Source organism: Homarus americanus, unplaced genomic scaffold, assembly GCF_018991925.1.
Source record: "Homarus americanus isolate GMGI-L3 unplaced genomic scaffold, GMGI_Hamer_2.0 scaffold36970, whole genome shotgun sequence".
Classification (NCBI taxonomy): Eukaryota; Metazoa; Arthropoda; class Malacostraca; order Decapoda; family Nephropidae; genus Homarus; species Homarus americanus.
In genome coordinates this window covers 5,510,380-5,534,276 of record NW_024740094.1, presented here as the reverse complement: position 1 = coordinate 5,534,276, position 23,897 = coordinate 5,510,380, and the positions used below count along the sequence as shown (strand labels likewise).

The following is a 23,897-nucleotide window of genomic DNA, read 5'->3' as shown; positions in this document are numbered from 1 at the left end:
GAGCCGCGTTAAGCAGGGTGTTACTGTATATATGTATGTATGTATGTATGTATGTATGTATGTATGTATGTATGTATGTATGTGTATATATATATATATATATATATATATATATATATATATATATATATATATATATATATATATATATAATGTATCACTGTAGGTGCGCGTGATTCAGGTATATGCTGATAACCACAAGGAAAATGAAAACACGAAGTTCCCAAGCGCTTTCGTGTAATTCACATCTTCAGGGGTGAGTATACAGTTGTACCCCGCTTTACGCGGTTTCACTTTACGCGATTTCTCATATACTCGGTGCCTCTCCAGAATCAAACTTTCACTTTACACGGTTCATCTACCCATATACTCGTGAAGTATAATTATTATTTTTTATTTAGCTCATAAAATTCATACAAATTACCCGGCCAGAATATAATTTACATTGCTGGAATTCTTACAATTTGATGATCATTTTGAATATAAACATCATAGATTTTGCATTAGACATACAAATTTTAGATGTAATGTTTACTCTGAGTAAATATGTTATCTTTTGTGCAAAATATATGACATTTATATTCAAAATATTCCTGGTCATACAAGGAATCCAGCAATGTCAATTATATTATCCTAACTTTAGTCTGAGGTATTATTTATTACTAAAAAGGTAAATATTCTGGTTTTCCCACACATTTATCTGGTAGGGAGGGTTGGTGGGGGGGAGGGAGGGCTTGGGCGACCATCTGGCATGGTGTGAAGAATATTTTTTTTTTTATTAACTGAAGATATTTGTTTTAGCTCATAAAATTCATACAAATTACCTGGCCAGAATATAATAACATTGCTGGAATTCTTACAATTTGATGATCATTTTGAATATAAACATCATAGATTTTGCATTAGACATACAAATTTTAGATCTACTTTATGTATTTTGTTTACTCTGAGTAAAATTCTTATCTTTTGTGCAAAATATATGACATTTATAGTCGGCCCTTAACATACGCTACAAGAGTCAGCAATGTCAATTATAATATCTAACTAGTCTGGTGCTATCCTCTAAAATTAAATATTCTGGTTTTTCCAAACATTTCTCTGTTGAGGAGGACCCGACCGACCATCTACTGAAATTGGAAGAGGGAAAAAATTGAGGGTATTTTGATTGACGAATAATTAATAAGTGAAGAATATTTTTTTTTTATTAACTGAAGATATTTTATTTTGCTCATAAAAATTCATACAAATTACCCGGCCAGAATATAATTTACATTGCTGGAATTCTTACAATTTGATGATCATTTTTGAATATAAACATCATAGATTTTGCATTAGACATACAAATTTTAGATCTAATATAGTATTTTGTTTTACTCTGAGTAAATATGTTATCTTTTGTGCAAATATATGACATTACAGTCGGCCCTTAACATCTGGCAGAGTTACGTAACAGAGATGGCCGTGGTTAAATCCAAATAGCATGTGCTGCCCCCCCCTCCCCAAAAACCCTGGCCCCATGTCCTTATTTACAGTATATACATAATATTGTAAGTTGAGTTTTGAAATAGAATTATTTGGCAAAAAATTGAAGTGCGACCTAAAAATTAATAGTTTCTTTAGGTTGAAAAATATTTATAAACAAAAGAAAACTACGATACCGTATTTTCATTAAAATATTACATCACAAGTATATTTTACCTTAACTGTGACTGAATGAATATATTCTCGGAAATAAATATGGATATGTAATATTTTTGCTGGAATGACGTACATATTATGGTGGAAAGTGGGATAAAATCATGACGAAAACAAAGACTTTCGCTTTCTTTCGTTATTCAAAAGATTTTACCGTAATCGCTTTTTGAATGGTTTTCAGTTAAAAAACTGTTGTACTCGTACTGCATTACAATAATATTCTATCCTATCATTAACCTTATAATCCCACAACCGAAAACCATTCGAAAAGCGATTACGGTAACATCTTTTGAACGAAAGAAAGAGAAAGTCATTGCTTTCGTCACAATTTTATCCCACTTTCCACTGTAATACGTACATCATTTCACCAAAAATATTACATTTCCATGTTCTCAGAAATAAATGGTAGTTTTGTTGTAACGTAATGTACAATATTTAATATTAAAATGCAAAAAGAGCTATAAAAACAATTAATACTGTACACCAGTAATGTACTGGCTGGCATCTCCACTCGTCCCTGCTCCAGCCAGTCACCTCCTCCCCGCTCTATCCCTCCGCCTCCTTCCCGCTCTATCTCTCCGCCTCCTCCACATTGTCACTACTGTTGTATTACAATAATATTCTGTCCTAATTCACTTGAACAAATACTACGATACCATATTTCTGAATATTTTCATTAAAATCCATCAAAATCATTTTCCTTGTCATCGTCTTCAACACCAAACAGCTCCTCCCAGTCTTCTCCTTGAACAGGGCTAGAGGGTACGTGTTTTTCGAATCGTTTTCAATTAAAAATATGTTACAGCACATGTATATTTTACCTAAACATTGCCTGAATGAATATATTCTCAGAAATAAATAGTAGTTTTGCTGAAACGTGATGTATTTCAATGTAAAATAGGATAAAATACATGACGAAAACAAAAGACTTTTCCTAACCTTCCAATGTTCAAGAGATGTTACTCGTTTTTTTAACAGTTTTCGTTTAAAATACTATTATATTACAATGATATTATATTCATACTGTGCTTGATATACTACATTCACGGAAATGTAATATTTTTGCTGAAATGACGTACGTATTACAGTGGAAAGTGGGATAAAATCGTGATGAAAACAATGACTTTCGCTTTCTTTCGTTCAGAAGATGTTACCGTAATCGCTTTTTGAATGGTTTTCAGTTAAAAAAACTGTTGCATCACAAGTGAATTAGGATAGAATGTTATTGTAATACAACAGTTTTTTAACTGAAAACCATTCGAAAAGCGATTACGGTAACATCTTTTGAACGAAAGAAAGCGAGTCATTGCTTTCGTCACTTTCCACTGTAACACGTATGTCATTTCAGCAAAATATTACATTTCCATATTCTCAGAAATAAATAGTACTTTTGCTGAAACGTAATGCATTTCAATGTAAATTAGGATAAACTACATGAAAACAAAAGACTTTACCTAACCTTCTGATGTTCAAGATATGTTACTCGTTTTTTTAGTAGTTTTCGGTTAAAATACTCTTATATTAGTGATATTCTATTCATACTGTGCTTGATATAATACATTCACGGAAATGTAATATTTTTGCAACTACAGTGCTGATGTCAACACAAGCGTGGTTACAGCGAGACTGACTGAGTGAGGGAGAGCTATGTGTGTGTGTGTGAGGTTGCAGGAGCGGGCGGTGTCCCGTGTTCGGTGCCGTGCGCGATTTGAATGTACTTCAATTACTTCAATGTACAGAATATTCCTCCGGCGGGGCAATCCGCGTATTTGCAAATCCGTGTATTATAAACCCGCGTATGTTAAGGGCCGACTGTATATTCAAAATATTCCTGGTCTTACAAGGAATCCAGCAATGTCAATTATATTATCCTAACTTTAGTTTGAGGTATTATTTATTACTATACCTTAAAATCTAGTGGTTTTCCCCTAAACATTTCTCAGAGAGGGAATAGCCAGCGAGTGTGAGAAGAGGGGGGGGGGGAGTTGAGTCGATTATTTGAATGGACATTAACCAGGCTACTGTATTTCTCTTAAATATTAATTGTGTGTGCATACCATCATAAAATTAAGATGTTATTTTTACTACAACGTAGGTATTGTGTCGTGAAAAGTGGAGTTTGGGGGTCGGCCCAGTCTCTATTTCAATTAATCCCATATGTTCTGTTATTTTATTTACGTGTTTCTCGTTTTACGCAGGCCTCCACGGGTTCAATTGACCGCGTAAATGCAGACTCAAGTGTATATAAATAAGTTAAGGGGTTAAGTTACAAACCCAAAATGGTCTTTTCTCCATTTATTGATAAACTAAAAAGGTCACAGGCTATGAGTAAAAGCACCGTAATTAGCACTGATGCTTGTGAGGGAAGGTCCCTGTGAGGAGGGAGCCTCTGAAGTAGAAGCCGGGCCAACCTTACAACTCTCAAGGTCGGCCTACTGATAGTGGAATTTCCCCTCACCTGAACAGCACATGGCAACTCACAGCTTATGGAAAATTACCGTGGGGTGATTGTATTGTATAAACTAAATGTATTAACACAAATTTATATAATTGCTACTGCCATGAGACAAGGGCTAATTCAGTATAATTATTGTGAAAATATAAATATTTTTTAAATGTACATACAGTAATAATAAAATAAATAATACAGTCTGACCTCACAAATTTGTGCTAATTGGTATCCCACCATACCAGAATTTCTGAAAGGTACGGATTTGTGGAATTAGTATTAAAAACAAAGGAAAACTTGCTAATCATTTGCTAAAAAACTAAATCTAATTTTACAACATAACTCTTTATTGTTTCAAACATACACTCCAATGCCATATTTATTAGACAGTTCTTTAATACTTATTCCACTGTATAAACGATGTTGTTTTTAGTGTCTGTATTATCCACAGATCTGCACAGTTACTCTAGCAACCTTGTCGCAAGAACAGATGGTGGACTTGCTCAAAACATCCATGACTGTAACTGTCACCATTGTACCACCACATCCTGATGGAGCACCTCGCAGGTATGTTTTATCTCCTGTTTTATAACCTGTGGGTTAATGATGAGTGTCAGAAGGCACCTCCACCAGAATCACCCTGGCAGAACCTGCTAATGTCAGGGAACATGACATGATGTAACAGCAGGTGATTGACCCGTTAGATCAATGTAATTACTGTTGAGTATTTCTTGCTTGGCGCAATACAGTAAAAAATCACTATAACGGATGTTGTATGTAACAGAACCCGGCTATAATGGACACCATAAACCTGTCAGACAAATCCTCAAGATAACAGACAGATGACGGTTATCCCTGATGAGTTGTCTGATAGTTTGTCTCTGTATAATGAATACTGTATGTAAATATTAAGATAAAATACATATGTACTGTATGTATTAAAATATACAAATGAAATTTTACTCTGTTGTAGATGCTATAGTTTAGAAAAATTTCTTCCAGAGCTGTTTCAAATGGCCATTGCATGAGTGCCTATGCTGTACGAGTATGTACTGTACACTTGAACATATAATACACACTTGTACATTTTCACAGTGCAGTGCATGTGCACACACTTATTGAACCACTGTAGAGTAATGTGTATTTACTGTTACACTTACATACTACACTTAAGTATACACAGAGTTGTAAAGTAACAAAATATATTTACTTGAATGCTCTACTCAAGTAAAATTTTTGGGTATCTACTTTTTAAAAAGCACTAAAAAGTTTTAGTACTTTTAATTTTACTTAAGTATGGTTTTCTATTACTTTTATTCCAATACAGTGATCCCTCAGTTAATGAACGCCTCGGTTAACGAATTACCTTCCATAAGAATATTCAATTCAGTTAGCGAAAAAAATTCGGTTAACGAATTCCTTAAAAAATTTTCCCTACATGATTTCACCTGCTTTCCAGCTGTAGTATTAGTCCGCCAATACAGTAATCGGTTTTAGGGCTTAAATTTGTTACCATTTGAGTAAATATCAAGAAGGTTGTACTATTCAATAATTTTCCAAGTCTTATATTAAAATTTTTAGTCATTTTAACAATTATTTAACATAATTGAAGTACAGGGAACTAGTTTTTAGCACGCCAAACAGCCACTTGACTCACCCAGAATGGCGTCAGTTTGTGTCTCTGCTCAGTGGAGGAAGCATCTTGCTTGAGACTCTCTTGAACATAAACTATTTTTACATTTTTACAGTACATTATAATTATTGGTCATTCTGAAGTTTATTTTACATATTGACAATATATAATGCTGTGCAGTGTTGATCTAAAGAAAATAATCTTGAATTACACCAAGTGAACTAAAATTTTATGGGTGAAATGGCAGCACGAAGCATGGGGTGACTTCTCTTCCACCCCAATGCCTTCTCTTCTCCCTTCTCCTCCACCCCCATTCTAATTCCCATCATCATCATCATCATCATCCAGGAGCCTTCTACATGCACACCTCAAAGTAAGTGTACTTTACTGCATATATTTTTAGTTTGAATGTAATTTTCGTTGAGCTGGAACCAATTACCCAAAATCCCATTGAAACAATGGTTTCGGTTAACAAAATTTTCTGTTAACGAACGACCTTCTGGAACGAATTGTGTTCGTTAACCAAGGGACTACTGTACAATTGAAAAACAAAACAAAAATCTTTACTCGTTACAAGACCCAAACAAACAAACAGTTTTAATGTGTGGTAAATTAATAAAATATTTGTAATTAATTAATCATAATTAACCATAATAAAAGAGTTGTGTTGGTGGAGTATGGTACGTGTGGAGCCATGAAGGGTAAGGTGTGGGGAGACACCACGCGGTCACATACCTAGAGGTCTCGTGAGGTGAGGTGAGGTGAAGTTAGGTCAGGACATGTGGTAGTGGCCATGACAGCAGACTTTCCCTTTGATCTTCTTGCATCCATTAACACCTTGACTATCCACCTCACCTAGCATACCCTCATATGCCCCTTCCCCAGTCGAATCTCCTCTCTTCTCCCCCACTTCTCCGTTAGACGTCAGTTGCTCTTTGCATATGCCTGTAGCTAAAATGAATTTCAAAGAGGCTGTGATTCTAAAATGCTTTACATAATTCCATCTTAGATATAAAGTAGGTATCTATATATATGTGTGAGACTGAGTGTATTTAAAATTCTGCTTAAATAACTAAGTACCCCTCACCAGCATCTGCCAGATGTTACTTGGTGCAAAAAATTCAGCCACTCGTCAATTAGAATCGAAGAGTGATGCCATGACAGCCACACCCCCAATTAAGGGGACAGTTCACAGTGAGTCTTAGTCAGATTCAGTCACTATAGAGGCAACAATCATCCACAGACTCCTCAACTGAAGGAGCTTGATAGCTACTTGGAATGCCCAGGGGATGGAATGGAGCTACAGTATTGAGGTCTATCCTGACATTATGTGACTTATCTTTGAAGCTTAACATCCCACAACTTGCATCTGCTGCTTGTGAGCGTCTGTTTAGTCATGCTGGGCTTGTTATTTAAGATTTAATTAATTCATTATATCCCAAGGGGCGACAAGCGTAGTCACGGGACCATGCAGTCTGAAACTAATACATTGGTAGAGTAAAGCCTCGAATAACGACGTTAATATGTTCTCCAATATTGCAGTGTAAGGTGAATCATCGTTTCGCGAATCATTAATTACCATTAAAATAAAGCAATAATAATGAGATGTGTTCCCAAGTGTGACCTTTTCATATCTTTTGTGTGGCTTTTTACCCTCTTTTCCTCCAAAAACAATACAATGAATGAAAATTGCAAACTATATTCTTTAAATAATGTGTCTGAATGCACCTTATACAATATAAATGAATAATAATATGGTCACACAAGAGGAGATGGGACGCCATTGTTTTCGTTTCCGTTTACAGCCGGGAGTCCTGGATGATAGTTCTACACGAGAAAATTATGAAAATAAGACCCTGGTTGTAGCTGTAGTAAATTTAATGTAAAAAAATGAATATATATGTTTTAAGTAACGTTATTTAATGTTAATAAATGGATCAATTGAAGTAGCTAACCACTAATGGCAAAGAAAAAAAAGAGAAGGATTGGGAAATAATAATAATAATAATAATAAACGGTTTATTGATAGAGTTGCAGCCGCTGGCTGAAAATATACAGACTTACATTTGATTTAGACATAATGATATAATATGCATTGAATACATTTACAGGGCTGTACAGTACATAAATCAGGAGTTGTTTATAATTTTAACAATAGATGGGATTGTGCTGTTCTTATATCTATCGGTGCGGGCTCTTATGGGCTGAATTTTGTTGTAGTGGCAGACTGCGTGAGGTGGGTGGGGGGCTACCGCGTCATTTATCTTAAGAATATGTACAAAAGATTCATTATTGTTTATTACTGGATATGTATTTGATAATCTTTATACAATAAAACCTCGATTAACCACCCACATATGGGGGAAGGGGGCAACGGATAATCCTAAAGGTCGATTAATAGTAAATAAAGTCTACGGAAATAAAACATACATTTTTAAAGTACCTTTCCCTAACCTACCTCATTTAAGTCCCTCTATTAATTTTTGTTCATTTGCCAGTCATATTTCAATAGCATTTGCTTTAAAACATTAACCACTTTAGTAAATAAATATGAACCAGCACAGAAACCGTGAATAAAAAATGGAAAAGTCAAAGAACATATGGCATCACGAAAATTGTGACCAAGTCCCAGGTTGCTTATCTGACTTTCTGCCTCATTTACACACAATTGCAGAGTCTCAATTGTTTCTCTGACTATTGACAACACAACACACATACAGTATATTGTTTCTCACTCTTGATTTTTTTTTTCATTTTTGCATTTCTTTCTGGTTCTTTATTATTATTATTATTATTATTATTATTATTATTATTATTATTATTAATATCATTATCATTAGCATTATCATTATTATTACATTTTTGCCTCCCTGACCCAGATGTGGGTCAGTGACCAGTGCCTGGGTGGGTTAATCGAGGTTTTACTGTACAGGGTTGTATATGCGAAATGAACAATACAATTCATTAATACGTAGAATATTAAAACACAAGAGGATAAGAGACGACATTGTTGTCAGTGTTTACACCCAATGTATATGTGTGTACTCAAGGAAACATAGTCATTTATCTTAAGCATATGTACAAAGATTCATTATTGTTTATTACTGAATATATATTTGATTGAATTAATGTTTATAAATGTGAAATGAACAATGCAATTCATTAATAATACGTAGAATATTAAAACACACAAGAGTAGACAAGATGGCATTGTTTTCGTGAGTGACGATGGTTCTACATAAGAAACTGAAGAAAATAAGACCCAGGTTGTAGCTGTAGTGAACTTAATGTAAAAAAAAAATGAATGCCTTTATGTTTGTTTTAAGTAATGTTATTTAATGTTAATAAATGGAACAATAGACGTAACTAACCACTAATGGGAAAGAAATAAGGCGAGACGATTGGGAACGCCAACATATGTACAGTAAGTGTGTATGTGTTAAAACTTATTGTCATTTCTCTACATATGACTATGAAAGCAACACTTATTTACTGTTCATATATGTTTTAAATAATATTTACAAATGTAAAACTAAAATTCTATTCACCAATGGTGGTAAAGTCTAAAACATAAGGACAGGCAATGGGTATTGTGCGAGGTTTTACTCAGATGACGAAGTCATCAGGTTCAACTCTGGCTGAAGCTGTAGGTTGAAGCTGTAGCTTTCCATAAATCTGTTGCTGAAACTGTTACTGAATCTGAAGTTATTGAAGCTGCTTATGATGCTGAATTTGATGGTGTAGCTGAAGTTGATGGTTTAAGCCTTTGAATAATAAAGCTGTCGAAAGAACTTTGCACAGCTGCTTTCTTTTCTCATTATACATCTTTGTGTAGAGGTCATATGCGTTTTTTATGTCCCTATTTTTTTTAATGCTTTGTTCTGTTAATGGATCCACTTTAGAAAATATATTCATTGCTTGCTCCATATAATATCCACAGACTTCACACCTTTTCCATATAGTTTTAACACATTTAGTTTCTCGGCTAAGCTGATACACTTTCTTTTAGCGTTTGAATCAGCACTACCATCACTTGCTCTCTTGCTCATGCTGAATAGGGATGTAAAAAATGCCATAAGAAACCAAAGAAAGTTTTTCTTCTTTTCCTGTTCAGATGCATGAAAACAAAGGGCCCGCCAGCCGCGACTGTTTATACTAGTGATGCTGGCGTCACCACTCACAAGCCTGGCAGCCTTCGTGCGCAAGGCATTTTTTTTTTTATAGTCTAATACATATCGAGATTAGTTATTATTTATATGAAAATTTAATTTTTTTTTTCTTTCTATTTTTGTCATAAATATGAAGAAAATAATGGCGTAAATTGAATTGGTTCCTAAATTAACTAGGGTCTTAAATATGAATCGTCGTTAGTAGAACCGTCGTTATCGGAGGCTTTCCTGTACCTGGTGGTGTGTTAATATGTGGGGTTGAGAAGTACCTGATGGTGTGTTAATATGTGGTGTTGAGAAGTACCTGATGGTGTGTTAATATGTGGTGTTGAGAAGTACCTGATGGTGTGTTAATATGTGGTGTTGAGAAGTACCTGATGGTGTGTTAATATGTGGTGTTGAGAAGTACCTGATGGTGTGTTAATATGTGGTGTTGAGAAGTACCTGATGGTGTGTTAATATGTGGGGTCCTATTTACTATCTGGGAATTCATATGCAGCCAGGCCTGGTTATTTTGCTTATTATAGTTTAATAATAAAGTATTTTTATCCTTTAACTTAAAAATGTTCATAAATATATTGTTGATATTACCTCTTAATTTTTTTCAGTTGATGTGCATTAATATGCTTAAAACTTTTTTTGCCTAACAGAGGGTGTAATGTGCCAACATGTGGCTTCCTATTAGGGGGTAGTGAGGGAGACTATGAGAATCTCACCACACCCGAGCAACTCTCGCGCAAACATCAAAAGTCTCGCCATAATCACAGGTTAGTTGACATTTATATTACTGCTTAATGTATAGTTGTCTTAAGTTTATATGTGGATGTTGAAGATGACTGGTGCAATGAAAAATCAAAGCACTGTACACGGGTCCTCATTATATGTCGGAGATGTGTTCCAAAGAAAAGCAGCTTGTAATGAGATGTTTTATATGAGGAATTTCTCCCAGTAAAAATTAATGTTATGAGGGGTGTATGCATTCCAACATTAAATCTCAGTGAATCAGCTTTCAAGGGAGCCATTATAGCATAATGTACTGTATAGCATTTTTAATCTTTGAGTGATACATGGTGGTTAGCTATGGCTGCTTGTTACATTTAGATTCATTACAATTTTGTTTATTAAGCGCTGATAAATACACTGCAATATTATATACTAAGTGTTGAAGACAGTTGTTGTGGTAAGCAGCAACCATCATGAACAGTAACATCAGAGATGCATTAGATAACTAGAGTAATGGCAACACTGCTCAGAGGGCGGCTGCCGATAACGGTTAGTTGGTCGGCTTTGTGAACAAGCACCAGGAGTTTATTACAAAGCAGCGAATCACCTGGGATTGGGTGTAGAATTTTTTTTTCAGGGAAATGGATTATTTTACGATAATATTTTGTTAACTCGGTACCAAATGAACATAAATTGTACAGTACATTACATATGTGAATTATTGTGAAATTGCATACTGTTGTGTTAATGGGGTCGAGGGTGGAGTTGTCCAGCCGCACACCCGCCCTACCTCCCACCTCCCACACAATTAACTTCCTACTCTTAATTTTTCTTATTTTATAGTTTATTTTCTTTAATTCTAAATCACATTAGAATATTGAAATAATATTTCCATAACTTTTATGGTTTCTTATGTTACAATGACACTTGCACAGCCTTTTCACAGCTAACATGCACACACACGCATTATGGTGATTTTTGTACTCGATATTCTCACACATACACTATACCCCTATACACTGTAATGACTTTATGGTTACTTAACACATAACAATGGCATTAGCACTCAGTCATGTGAGAGGTGACTGATGTATTTTGGTGTGGTAGAGACTTGACACTTGTAGAACACTTTAATTGCTTATTATGGTTGTGTTTATTTTATATTATATGCTTTTAACACTATTTATACATCATGTTTGGGTACACACAGACTTAGTATAAAACAGTGGATGATGCAAATGACGTGTGTGTGAAAATAAATTTCATACAGTATAATAAAAATTTCTTCTTTTATTTGTTAGTGATGTTTATGTGAAATAATGTATATCGGTGCAACATAGTGAGGACCCCTGTACATGTACATTCAGCCAAAGATCCAGGGACCCCACCCTGAGTCTCGTACTGGCAATTTTACCTGGCAATACTTGGTAAAGTAAGGTTGTATGCAAAGGTGATTGTGATTGGTGGATCTATTTTTGGCTGCATTACTTTCAGGATAAATATTAAACCATCCAAAGGTAGAATTTTTATAATAATAAACTACAGTGAACCCTGCTTTACGCGGCTTTTTTTACGTTTCTACATTTACGCGGTACCCTGCCAGAACCGGAATTCCCACTTTACGCGGTGCATCTACTCACATACGCGGGTGAAGTATAATTTTTTTATTTAGCTCATAAAATTCATACAAATTACCCGGCCAGAACATAATTTACATTGCTGGAATTCTTACAATTTGATGATCATTTTGAATATAAGCATCATAGTTGTTGCATTAGACATACAAATTTTAGATCTAATGTAAGTATTTTGTTTACTCAGAGCAAATATGTTATCTTTTGTGCAAAATATATGATGTGTATATTCAAAATATTCCTGGTCTTGCAAGGAATCCAGCAATGTCAATTATATTATCCTAACTTTAGTCTGAGGTATTATTTATTACTAAAAATGTAAATATGCTGTTATAACCCAAACATTTCTCTGGTAGGGAGAGAAGGTGGGGGTGAGGAGTAGGGAAGGAGGGAGGGACCCAGGGAGCAGGTGGGAAGAGGGGGGGAGGTGGAGTATTTTGATTGACAGATAGTATTTGGGTAAGTATATTTTGTTTATTTATTGAAGATATTTGTTTTAGCTCATAAAATTCATACAAATTACCCGGCCAGAATATAATTTACATTGCTGGAATTCTTACAATTTGATGATCATTTTGAATATAAACATCATAGATTTTGCATTAGACATACAAATTTTAGATCTACTGCAAGTATTTTGTTTACTCTGAGCAAATATGTTTTCTTTTGTGCAAAATATATGACGTGTATATTCAAAATATTCCTGGTCTTGCAAGGAATCCAGCAATGTGAACCATATTATCCTAACTTTAGTCTGAGGTATTATTTATTACTAAAAATGGAAATATTCTGTTTTCTCCCAAACATTTCTCTGGTAGGGAGGGAAGGTGGGGGGGGGGAGGGAGGGACCGACTGACCCAGCTGGCGTGGTGGGGTATTTTGATTGACAGATAGTGTCTGAAGAATATTTTTTTTTTTTATTAACTTAAGATATTTGTTTTAGCTCATAAAATTCATACAAATTACCCGGCCAGAATATAATTTACATTGCTGGAATTCTTACAATTTGATGATCATTTTGAATATAAACATCATAGATTTTGCATTAGACATACAAATTTTAGATCTAATGTAAGTATTTTGTTTACTCTGAGTAAATATGTTATCTCTGTGCAAAATATATGACATTTATATTCAAAATATTCCTGGTCTTACAAGGAATCCAGCAATGTCAATTATATTATCTTAACTTTAGTTTGAGGTATTATTTATGATTATATCTTAAAATCTAGTGGTTTTCCCCCCAAAATTTCTCTGAGAGGGAAGAGCCAGCGAGTGTAGTGTGAGAAGAGGGGGAGGGAGTTGAGTCCATTATTTGAATGGACATAAACTTGGCGACTGTATTTCTCTTAAATATTAATTGTGTGCGTGTACCATCATAAAATTAAGATGTTATTTTTACTAGAACATAGGTATTGCGTCGGGAAAAAGTGGAGGAAAAAGTGGAGTTTGGGGATCGGCCCGGTTTCTATTTCAATTAATCCCATATGTTATGTTGTTCACTTTACGCATTTCTTATGGGCCTCCGTGGGTTCAATTGACCGCGTAAAGTGAGGGTTCACTGTACAGTACAGTGTATTCATTATTATTTAAGATCATGGGGAGAAGTTTCCAAATAGTTTTTTTATTTGCTTAAATAATGAAGAAAACTTGATCTGAGAATCTTGTGGGTGTCCTCGTTGTAGTTGAGTTGCCAAATCATTAATATAATTTCTACATTATTTAACCAAATATGCGAACTTTTGGAAGTTTTCATGATCTTAAATAATAATGAATAGTATATTATTATAAAAATTCTACCTTTGGATGGTTTAATATTTATCCTGACAGTAATACAGTCGACCCTCGTTAAAACGGACTAATAGGGGGGGAAGGGTGTCCGTTTTAGCCGATTGTCCGAATTAACCGATTTAGGGGTTAATATTGCATTATACAGCTATGTGTATGTTTATTTGAGTGCCCCGTCATAGGAGTCCGTTTTCTTTCACTTCAGGACGCCTGAGTCGTCCGTTTTCTCTTAATCTTAGAGTGCACCAGAGACTGTTATATCTTAGTAGTGACACAGAATTTGATATTGCAACTGAGGTTGCAATTGTTGAGGCAACTTAGGTATGTCTGATTACAGTTGGAATATTCAAGATCCATTGTGAGTGATGTTTAAAGCTTCAACTGTCTTTATGGTTGGTAAAACTTGTCAAGTCTGTCAGTCTGAATGGCATGTGTGAGGCCTTGTGTTTGTACAACCGCTAAATATATAAATATATAATGTTATGGTAATTATCAGAAACACATAGGCATAATGAGGTTTATTAAAGTGATGAAAAGGATACTGTACAGTGGCTAGTCCACAAAACATGTAGCCATGTCTCTTTATTTGAGTGCCCCGTCATAGGAGTCTGTTTTCTCTCATTTCAGGACGCCTGAGTCGTCCGTTTTCTCTTAATCTTAGAGTGCACCAGGGACTTTGTTATTTCTTAGTAGTGACACAGAATTTGAAATTGCAACCCCAATTGCAACTGGGACAATCCCAGAACCAGAAATTTGATATGGACAGTTCAGATTTCGTCCGATTTATCCGAAATCCGGATTAAAGGGGTCCGAATTAACGAGGGTCGACTGTACAGCCGAAAATAGTTCCACCAATCACAATTACCTTTGCATACAACCTTACTTTACCAAGTATTGCCAGGTAAAATTGCCAGTACGAGACTCAGGGAGGGATCCCTGGATCTTTGTCTGACTGTACATGATTTTTTTTACTATGCTGTGAATTTATCAGGACATTTACTGAACATTGTTTCTGGGATCAAAATAAAGGATTGTAATAATACAGAATGTACAATAATGAAAATGTTTGAAAACATTGTGCATAGCAGTTGTGATCAGTGACAGGATGGGAAAGGTTAAGCTTTTGTTATGGGGAATTGCACTACTTACACAGATGTAAATGGGGAATTGACACATTCACTTTGAGTTTGGAATATCGTTTCGTTGATTCGTGTTCAGGTATGACCGGAGCTTGTCACCTCCACGTTCCAGTAACAGCTCTGGGTATGGCACAGGAAATTCTTCACGTTCCTTCACGGTTGACCAACGCAGCGCACATGATTACCATGACCCATCTAGGGGGCATCACAACGATCACCAACCAGAGCGACAAGAATATCAGGTAAGATGAATGGAATTTGAAGAGTTAAATGATGATAAAATTAAGTTGATATTTAATATTTTTGGGAGCATGTGTTTGTTTCACAAGCAGATGGGCATGGGTTCATTTCCTGACTAGAGTGGATGATTGGGTTCCTCCTTGTACATGAGCCCCTGTGCAATCATCAGTAATTTAGTACACTTTGGGGTGTTCTTGTTGCTTGTGAAATTGTATCCTGTCAATGCTAAGTACAGAACAGTATTGTATCAGGTTATCAACACCTTTCTTAACATGTTGCATCAAAGTTGGGAGACTTGCATGAACAAAAAAAAAGAAAATAAATGCCCCTTGTTATACATATTTAAAAGTGAGAGAGAAGTAGAGTTTAAGGATGCCAAACTAGGGGGAACTCAAAAGAGAATTGGCAAAGATAGGTTTAGAGAAGGTTGTTCAGATATTTGAGCTAGATGTATGAGTAGATGAAGGTGTGGGCATTGGAGTGACATAAGTTTGTATTTCCAGGAATAGATCTGTGCTGAGGGCAGAATGTGCACAGTAAAACATGTCTTTTAAAAGACACAGTAAAACACACAAATAAGGTTGTTATATATTGCCTTTGCAACAGTTACTTACAGTATATCAACTCCTCCACTGATTATACATGAAATTTTGAAAGCGTTTACATATAATACTGAGACAAGGAACAACTGTAAAATGGGAATCTTTGTGAAGAAGGTGTTGGTGAGGATGGGAAGATGATTGTGAACAATAAATTTCTGATAGATGGAGAAAATTAAAAAAAAAAAAAGTCATAGGAAATGATGATATAAGAGATTCAAAACTAGAAGTTGAAGAAAATTGATTAGACATAATGGAGTGGAAAATATTATAAAGGTGGCAGCATGCAGATTGATTGTGCCTACTTCCTTACTTACTGAAAAATATTAACTTGTGTAAGAAGTGAACAGAATTATCACCTGAGCTCTCGTAGAATTGTCTGTGACCCCTTGATGATAGCAGTACAATGTGTGTGTCAGATAATTTAACCAAATAAGTGATTTTTTTAATTATATAAAGTGAAGAAAAATAAGTTCAGCACATATTTTACGAAGGAATAAGTTTTCATGGTAGAAGTGGCAATACAGTATTCATGTTAGGATTATTATAGACGGTTTGAAGAACATTTGGGAAACTTCAAGTAGGCTTCTGATTTGGTGAATACTGATTTTAGGAAATCCTAAATGAGTGATGAACAGGGGTGGTTTAGGAAGAATAAGCACAGGTTATATTTCTGTCTGGTGGCTCTCAACAGAGAATATTAATGGGAGTAAAGGGTGCTTATTTGCATATAAGGGAAGGTTTATTATTAACCCTTAGACCCCCGGGTGATGTTCCAGAACGCCAGCCTATTTTTCCGCCATTTTGGGGGAGTTGATTTTTTCGGTTTATCCTTGGGGAGAACTGCCAGCAGCACCCTAACCCAGGCTTAAGGGTTAAGTGAAGAGAAGGGACTGTAGGAAGTAATGGTTCCTAAAGGCAAGGGTTGAGTTCTGCAAAAAGTTATTTTAAGGTAAACGAAACTAATTATGGCCTCAACATTTACATCCATTTTTTTCTGTTTATGTTTTGCAGCTGTATTCATGTGCTGTATTTTGTTTGTTATAAATATTCAATGAACTTTTTTGACTTGTGAAGAACAAATGTTTAGTATGGATATAAGTACTCTACTGTATGTAATTTACCTAATATCATTTATTGACAGGAATAAAGGATTTTTTTGTTTACTGTCATTCTATGAACAGAACAACAACAGTAACAGCAACAATGGTGAACATGAACATACAGCAGATTATGAGCGAACCCCTGACTATATGGGAACACTCTCCAGCACCAGTTCAAGTCACTCTAGTGATCGATGGACTGAGCCTTTGGAGGAACAAGCAGATTCTCCGCCACCTCCATTACCTGCACGTTCAACGCAAGTAAGTTGAAGCCACTCGCCTGAAAGTTCAGTAATGGACATGTTGTATGATTGATCTTTAAAGGTTGACATCGTCTTTGCATGGTAACTAAGTAATTGGCATGTTAATCGTTTAAGTAATATGCATTGCTTGCAACAAATCTAGTTATTACATAGAAATTTTGTGTTAATAAAAGTGAAAACATATGTTAGTTCATGGCTCCTATCTTCTGTCTGTTGAGAGCATGTGTCATGAGTTTGACAGTCACAAGTAAAAGTGCATTTATTAATTTGCATTACATTTGTGTGTGTGCAATTACCCCAGAAGAAACTACAATTGTAGTTCTGTGTAAATGTCTTATTTGCTGCTGTTTCATACCTTGTATAATTGACCTGTGAAGTAAATGTAAATATTCACACAAACCACAGATACCCCCTGTACTTCTCTTTTCTTGAGATAATTCCTCTTCTTTGTAATTCTTGAGTTATCTTTCATCAAAAGAGTTTAATTAACACTTTTTTTTAGATAATTATTAAATAAGTAGCATGTAAAAATGAAGCCAACTTTTGTTCTTTTCATTCTCATTATAGTTAAAATAATGTTGCTCATCCCCTTCAGGCTCTTCATTCACAACCTTCTATATCATCAGATAAGACTGAATATTGCATAGTAATAGTGATGTCTATAGCAGTGTTTTGGTTAACATGATTAATCACCAGCCTGTAGTTATTGTTCCCCCTGTACACATAATGTATTTATTCTCACACTGCTTATCTCAGCCACTCTCCCCATTGTTCCACACTGGACTAAAATTTCTTATGCTTTATTCTCTACATTTCCCTGTTCATCTTTCTAACCCTAAAAAATTTGGCTACTGTACTTGCTTGCTGTTTGGTCATCTTTCAGTTTCAAAATCTTGTTTAACCTAATATTGTTTATGGAAATTAATCTGTGTCCAGCTGCCGTCTACTCTACTCACAACAGCTCACTCTTGTAATGTTTTTGTGCTCTATCAGCAGTTTCTCTGCTTTCATCAGAATTAGAATGTCTTTGTATTCAGTGAGCCAGGTTTCGCATTCCACCATAGCCACATTATTCTTTGCTCTCACTTTCCTTCTCACATCTAATTTTTACAATCCATTAAATAACGGTTTTGTTATGTGCACTGCCACAAGAGGCTCACCTCACCCTTATTAACTTCTTTTCTTTACTAATTCAGTAAGAGTTTTTAACTCCAAATAAACTTTTAAGGTGTGCCTTAATGATGGCTGTTATGTTGTATTTTATATGTATACCTCAGTGTATATAAGTCTTGATATACCTCAGTGTATATTAGTCTTTTGATATACCTCAGTGAATACAGGTAGACAAGTAGTCTTTTTTTCCTTCAAGGAGTTGTGATCCTGCCTAGCCATCTGTTCCCACCTTGTGGGTTGGCATTAGGAAGGGCATCCAGCTGAAAAACTTGACTTCAACTTGCCTGAGAGCAACTCTGAGACACCAGAGCTGTGCCCATCCCCTTGTCTCTGCTGTATTTTGGGGGGCTGGTGCCCTATGTTTGTGGTGGTGACTAGGGGATCCTGTCTGGTTTCACCCAACAGCTGTGTCAGGTAATCCCAGCGAGTCCGAGTAGATATGGAAAATGATCATAAAACGTTGATATTGATGATGAGTGCACTGTATATTAGTCTTTTAATATGCCATTACCATCACCGGCTTATTGCCATTTTCCATGCTTGTGTGGGTTAGGCTTGATAGCAGGGTATCCTAGTTGCCTTGAGACAAATCCGAAGTAAGTTTTATTGCTGGATGCCCTTCCCATCACTAACCCATTATTACAGAATGGGAACTGGGCTTTTCTGATGGACTTACAAACACCCTCTTTGGTGGCAAGGCAGGGTGACACCTCCCTGTGGTAATTAAAGATTCCCCGCCTACCATTTCTTCTCAGAGCAATCCATTTGTCTTGCCAGATTCAATTTAATGTTTCCACTGTTGTGTTGTGGATCACATGTCCTGAATTGGCTGTGGTGATAAGCTCTTAAAAGAATCTGTTAATACAGTGTCAAAGACAACTTTTCAAGCATATTAGAAGGTGCTTTCCTATTATGCTAACAGTTACACAATTTAGCTTATAAATATCTGCCACTGAAATTACCGTATAATAAATAAATTCTTGTATTTCACTTGCACATTTTATTTTCTAACTGGCACAAAAGATTTTAATAGATATAAACATAAACTCCAATATTTTGATCTAAAGATTAATATTTATCCAAAATTTTTATCCACTATTGGGGTTAGATTATATACTGTACTGTGTTATTTTCACTAAATAGGAAACCTACACAACTTATGTTGATAAGAGACTCACAGCTGAACAGTAGATGCTGGGTCCCAGACATTTGCTTATTGTTGGATCTTCTCTGCTTTATAATTACAAGGACATAAAAGAAGCCTGAGTACTAATTCTAATTTTTCAAGGAGTTGTGTAAATTAAGAAGCATGCACAGTATATTGGGAAAGTGTTGTGTGCGTGTTCGGTGTGCAATTATTGGTCAACTTGATAATGGTGGCATTGGTGTGATTGAGGACAAACTCAATTTTACAAGAAATTTGAGTCAGGCACAAGTGAATAAGGAATGTATTATTTTTATTCAAATTGTTTTGTTTATATATATATACAGTACATAAACTAGTGTTACTACAATACAAGTTTGAAGAGATGGAAAGAATTTATTAATGATATTTACACTTCAGTATGAAGGCCTTCTCCTTCCCTAATAGTAAAATTTACCAGGAATTTTAACTCCTTGGCTTCTTTGATAATGGGAGTAGTAATAGAATGGATTTAACATAAATGCAATGTAATGATTTTATTTTCCTTGTTTATATATACTGTACAGTATGTATGTACTGTATATATATATTTTATTTCAAATGATTTGCACTGTGAAATAATAAGTTATGAAAGCAGAGTGACATGAATGTTTATTAACAGTTAGAGACTGCATTTGTATGTATTGTAGTTTTCCACTGGTATTTTTTTATAACCTTCCTAAAATTAACACTGTTGATGGCAAATTCTCGGGAAGGTCTCAGTTAAATACTGTAGTGCTAGATTTTGTGTGTATGTGCATCATCACTGTTGATTATTTATAAGTCTGATAAGTTTCTGAGACCTTCCCTGGAATTATTATGGGCTTTATCTAACCAGCAGAGCGCCAAGCGACGCGGCGACCTCTTCCAATCCTCGTTCCATAACCGAGGCGGCAACAGCAACCCTCCCATCTCTCACACTGGTCAATTATCTTGCGGCCCACAAACTAGTTTCTCACATCCCAGCCCCAGTTCTCTCACACCAACATCCATGACTGTGTCTTCCTCACCAACACCCTTCATACACACTGGTTACTCAAACCCAAGCCTGCAGTCTGGCTACTCAAATTCTGTTGTCCCCACACCTGTGACTGAACCTTCATCATCCCCAACACCTCACATACAAACCTATGTTCCCCTACACCACTGGCCTCACCACAGGCTAGATCACAACTCGGACGCCACGGGCGACAACGCAAACTACGCTGTTCCCCCCCCTCACCCCCGTCCACTGCACGCCAGCCCAGAGGATTCACTTCATGTAAGGATCTTGTAGTATTTATGAAATCTCTATTTTTTAGTGGGTAAATGATGATGTATAAGTTTATTGTAATACCCACAGCTGGATATTACGATACTGTGCCTATGTTACTATGTATTTTTATTTTCAGTTTTTGAGTTGTCTTTTTCAAGTGGAGATTGTCTTGTAAAAAATACTGTATTGCCACTTGCTGTGAGAGAGAGAGAGAGAGAGAGAGAGAGAGAGATTTTTTTCAAACAATTGGTATACGAAAATTTGCAGATCAGCACAAGATGCGCAAATTTTTCAATTCCACTAAAACATTTTATGGGCCAATCATTCGTGGCACAAACCCCTTCTGCTCATCCGACTGTAGCTTCATAATTAAAGATGAAGAAGGCCTCCTTCAGTGCTGGAAAGAGCACTGCCATTCACTGCTCAACCGAAACACAATGTGGATGTCTTGACTACCCAGCATGTCCCTCAGCATCCAGAGCTGACTCACCTCATTCCTGGATGATGTAGCTACTGATATCAAACAGATGAAAAATAACAAAGCCTCAGGACCTGATGGAATCTCAGCCGAGGTGTATAAAGCAGGAGGACCTCTGCTTACCAGCCGTCTCCACTCTCTCCTGGACAATACAGGGAAAAATGAGGAAATCCCCCAAGCTCTTAAAGATGCCTTCATCATCAATATTTATAAGAACAAGGGAGATTGGTCAGACTGTGGCAATTATTGCGGGGTCTCGCTGCTGTCCATAGCTGGCAAGATTATCGCCAGAGTCCTCCTAAACAGACTTCTTCCTGAGGCGGAAAACTTCCTTCCAGAATCTCATTGTAGCTTTATACCATCACATCACACCACTGACATGATCTTTGCTGCCTGCCAGATACAGGAAAGTGCAGAGAACACTGTCATGACCTGTACAAGGCCTTCAACGATCTAATCAAGGCCTTCCATTCGGTCAACAGAGAAGCCCTCTGGTGGACCCTCAGCCGTTTTTGCTGCCTGCCAAAATTCATCGCCATTGAGAGGCAACTCCATGGGGCCTGAACGTCAGGGTCATGCACAGTGGCACCATGTCTGAGTTCTTCCCCATCCAAACAGGGGTTAAACAAGGGTGTGTACTGGCAACAACTCTCTTTTCCATTTTCTTGGCTGCCTTCCTTACTCGTGCCAGTGCCAATTTAGCCGGCAGGGTGGACATGAAGTACCGGATGAAGGGTCTTGTTGACATAAGACGACTTCAGGCAGGAACAAAGGTGTCGGCAGCTTCCATTACTGAGCTTCAGTATGTAGATAACCTCACCCTTGTTGCTCACACTGAACATGACCTACAGGAAATCCTTAACACCTTCGCAGGTGCCCATGCACACTTCGACCTTGAGGTGAATGTACTTAAGACTCAGATTCTCTTTCAGCCTGCCCCTGGTATAGCCACATTTCCACTATCCATCCAGCTTAACGGTACTACCCTTTCTAATGTTACCCACTTTAGGTATCTCGGCTCCCACCTGTCCACCACCTCGGATATCGATGAAGAGATTCAACATCGGATCAGATGTGCAGCTCAAGCCTTTGGCAGTCTCATAAACAGTGTCTTCAGCTGTAGGGATCTGAAATTATCTGCAAAGTTATACGTATATCTAGCAATGGTCCTCCCCACCCTGCTATATGGCAGTGAGACATGGGTCACATACAGGAGGCACCTCAAGGCACTTGTAAACTTTCACCAACGTAGTCTGCGTTCCATCCTCCGAGTTCGCTGGGAATACAAGAGAAGAAATGCCAGTATTCTTGCTGACACCAACTGTAGAAGCATCGAGGCTACCATTTTATATGAACAATTATGCTGAACTGGCCATGTTACCAACATGGATGAAAGTAGACTGCCAAAGCAGCTAATTTATAGTCACTTAACAAATAGTAAACGTAACGCTGGCGGGCTCATCCTTCTGATGCCAATGTGGCTTCCCATGGGCAATATAATTTCAAATAACTCCAAAACTATTCAGTGAAGCTGACTGATCATTGGACGCCATTTGACAGACGTCGTTTTCTTTGTGTGGGCCTTATCACCTTCCCCGAGATGGTCTTGGTCATCGTGTGCGTGGCAGAGCAGCACGAAGCCAGTGTCGCTCTGGCCATTAGAGTGAGGGGAGGGTGCACCGCTCATCCCTTTAATTATTCCATGAGTTTTTGTGTTATATTATTTTTCCTTATACCACAATATTATACAGTATACAGTATAGTTCATATCAGTTAACATCATAATACAAGGAAAATGTGAAAGGAAATCGAGATGTTACTAAACATTTTCCTACCTTTTCAGTTAATACTGTACTCGATAAAAGTAGCTTAAATTTCAAGAATTTTCCATTTAATTAATAAAACAATTCCAGGGCAGTGATATGAGCCTAAAAACAAAAACAAAACAAAAACAAAATCAAAATTTTTTGGGCAAAAACCTCCGAGGCTGAGTGTAAGTTTTCATGCACGTATGTGTCTCAGGCTCCGAGGCCGAAAGGTTTAATGTAATGTTATTTGGGTTCATGCCAGACTGGGGAACTACATACTGTAGGCTATATTTATGGCCAGGCAACTACAGAAGAAATATCAAGGGAAAGGGAAAAAGCTGTACCTTGTAGATTTAGCAGTAGCATTTAATATGGTGCCACATGAAGTAGTGCAGTGGGCAGTGAAAAACTTAGTAGCTGAGGAGTGTCTTGTTTGAGTGCTTATGGCATTTTATGGTGGACCTAGAACCACAGTGAGAATAAATGGTGAGAGAATGAGGAATTTAAAGTGAAAACGGGTTCATCAGGAATCTGTCTTGAGCCTCTTTCTGTTTATCATAATCAT

General features: G+C 36.4%; 1 protein-coding gene across 1 annotated transcript in view; it reads left to right on the top strand.

Annotated features, from left to right (window-relative positions):
• Positions 1–23,897, top strand: part of LOC121875091 (signal-induced proliferation-associated 1-like protein 1) — a 206,041-nt gene that overhangs the window by 135,259 nt on the left and 46,885 nt on the right. The window contains exons 14-18 of the mRNA XM_042379436.1: positions 4,596–4,711; positions 10,597–10,713; positions 15,310–15,472; positions 17,254–17,433; positions 20,630–21,052. Coding sequence (XP_042235370.1) covers positions 4,596–4,711; positions 10,597–10,713; positions 15,310–15,472; positions 17,254–17,433; positions 20,630–21,052 — 999 coding nt within the window. The remainder of the gene's footprint in view (positions 1–4,595; positions 4,712–10,596; positions 10,714–15,309; positions 15,473–17,253; positions 17,434–20,629; positions 21,053–23,897) is intronic.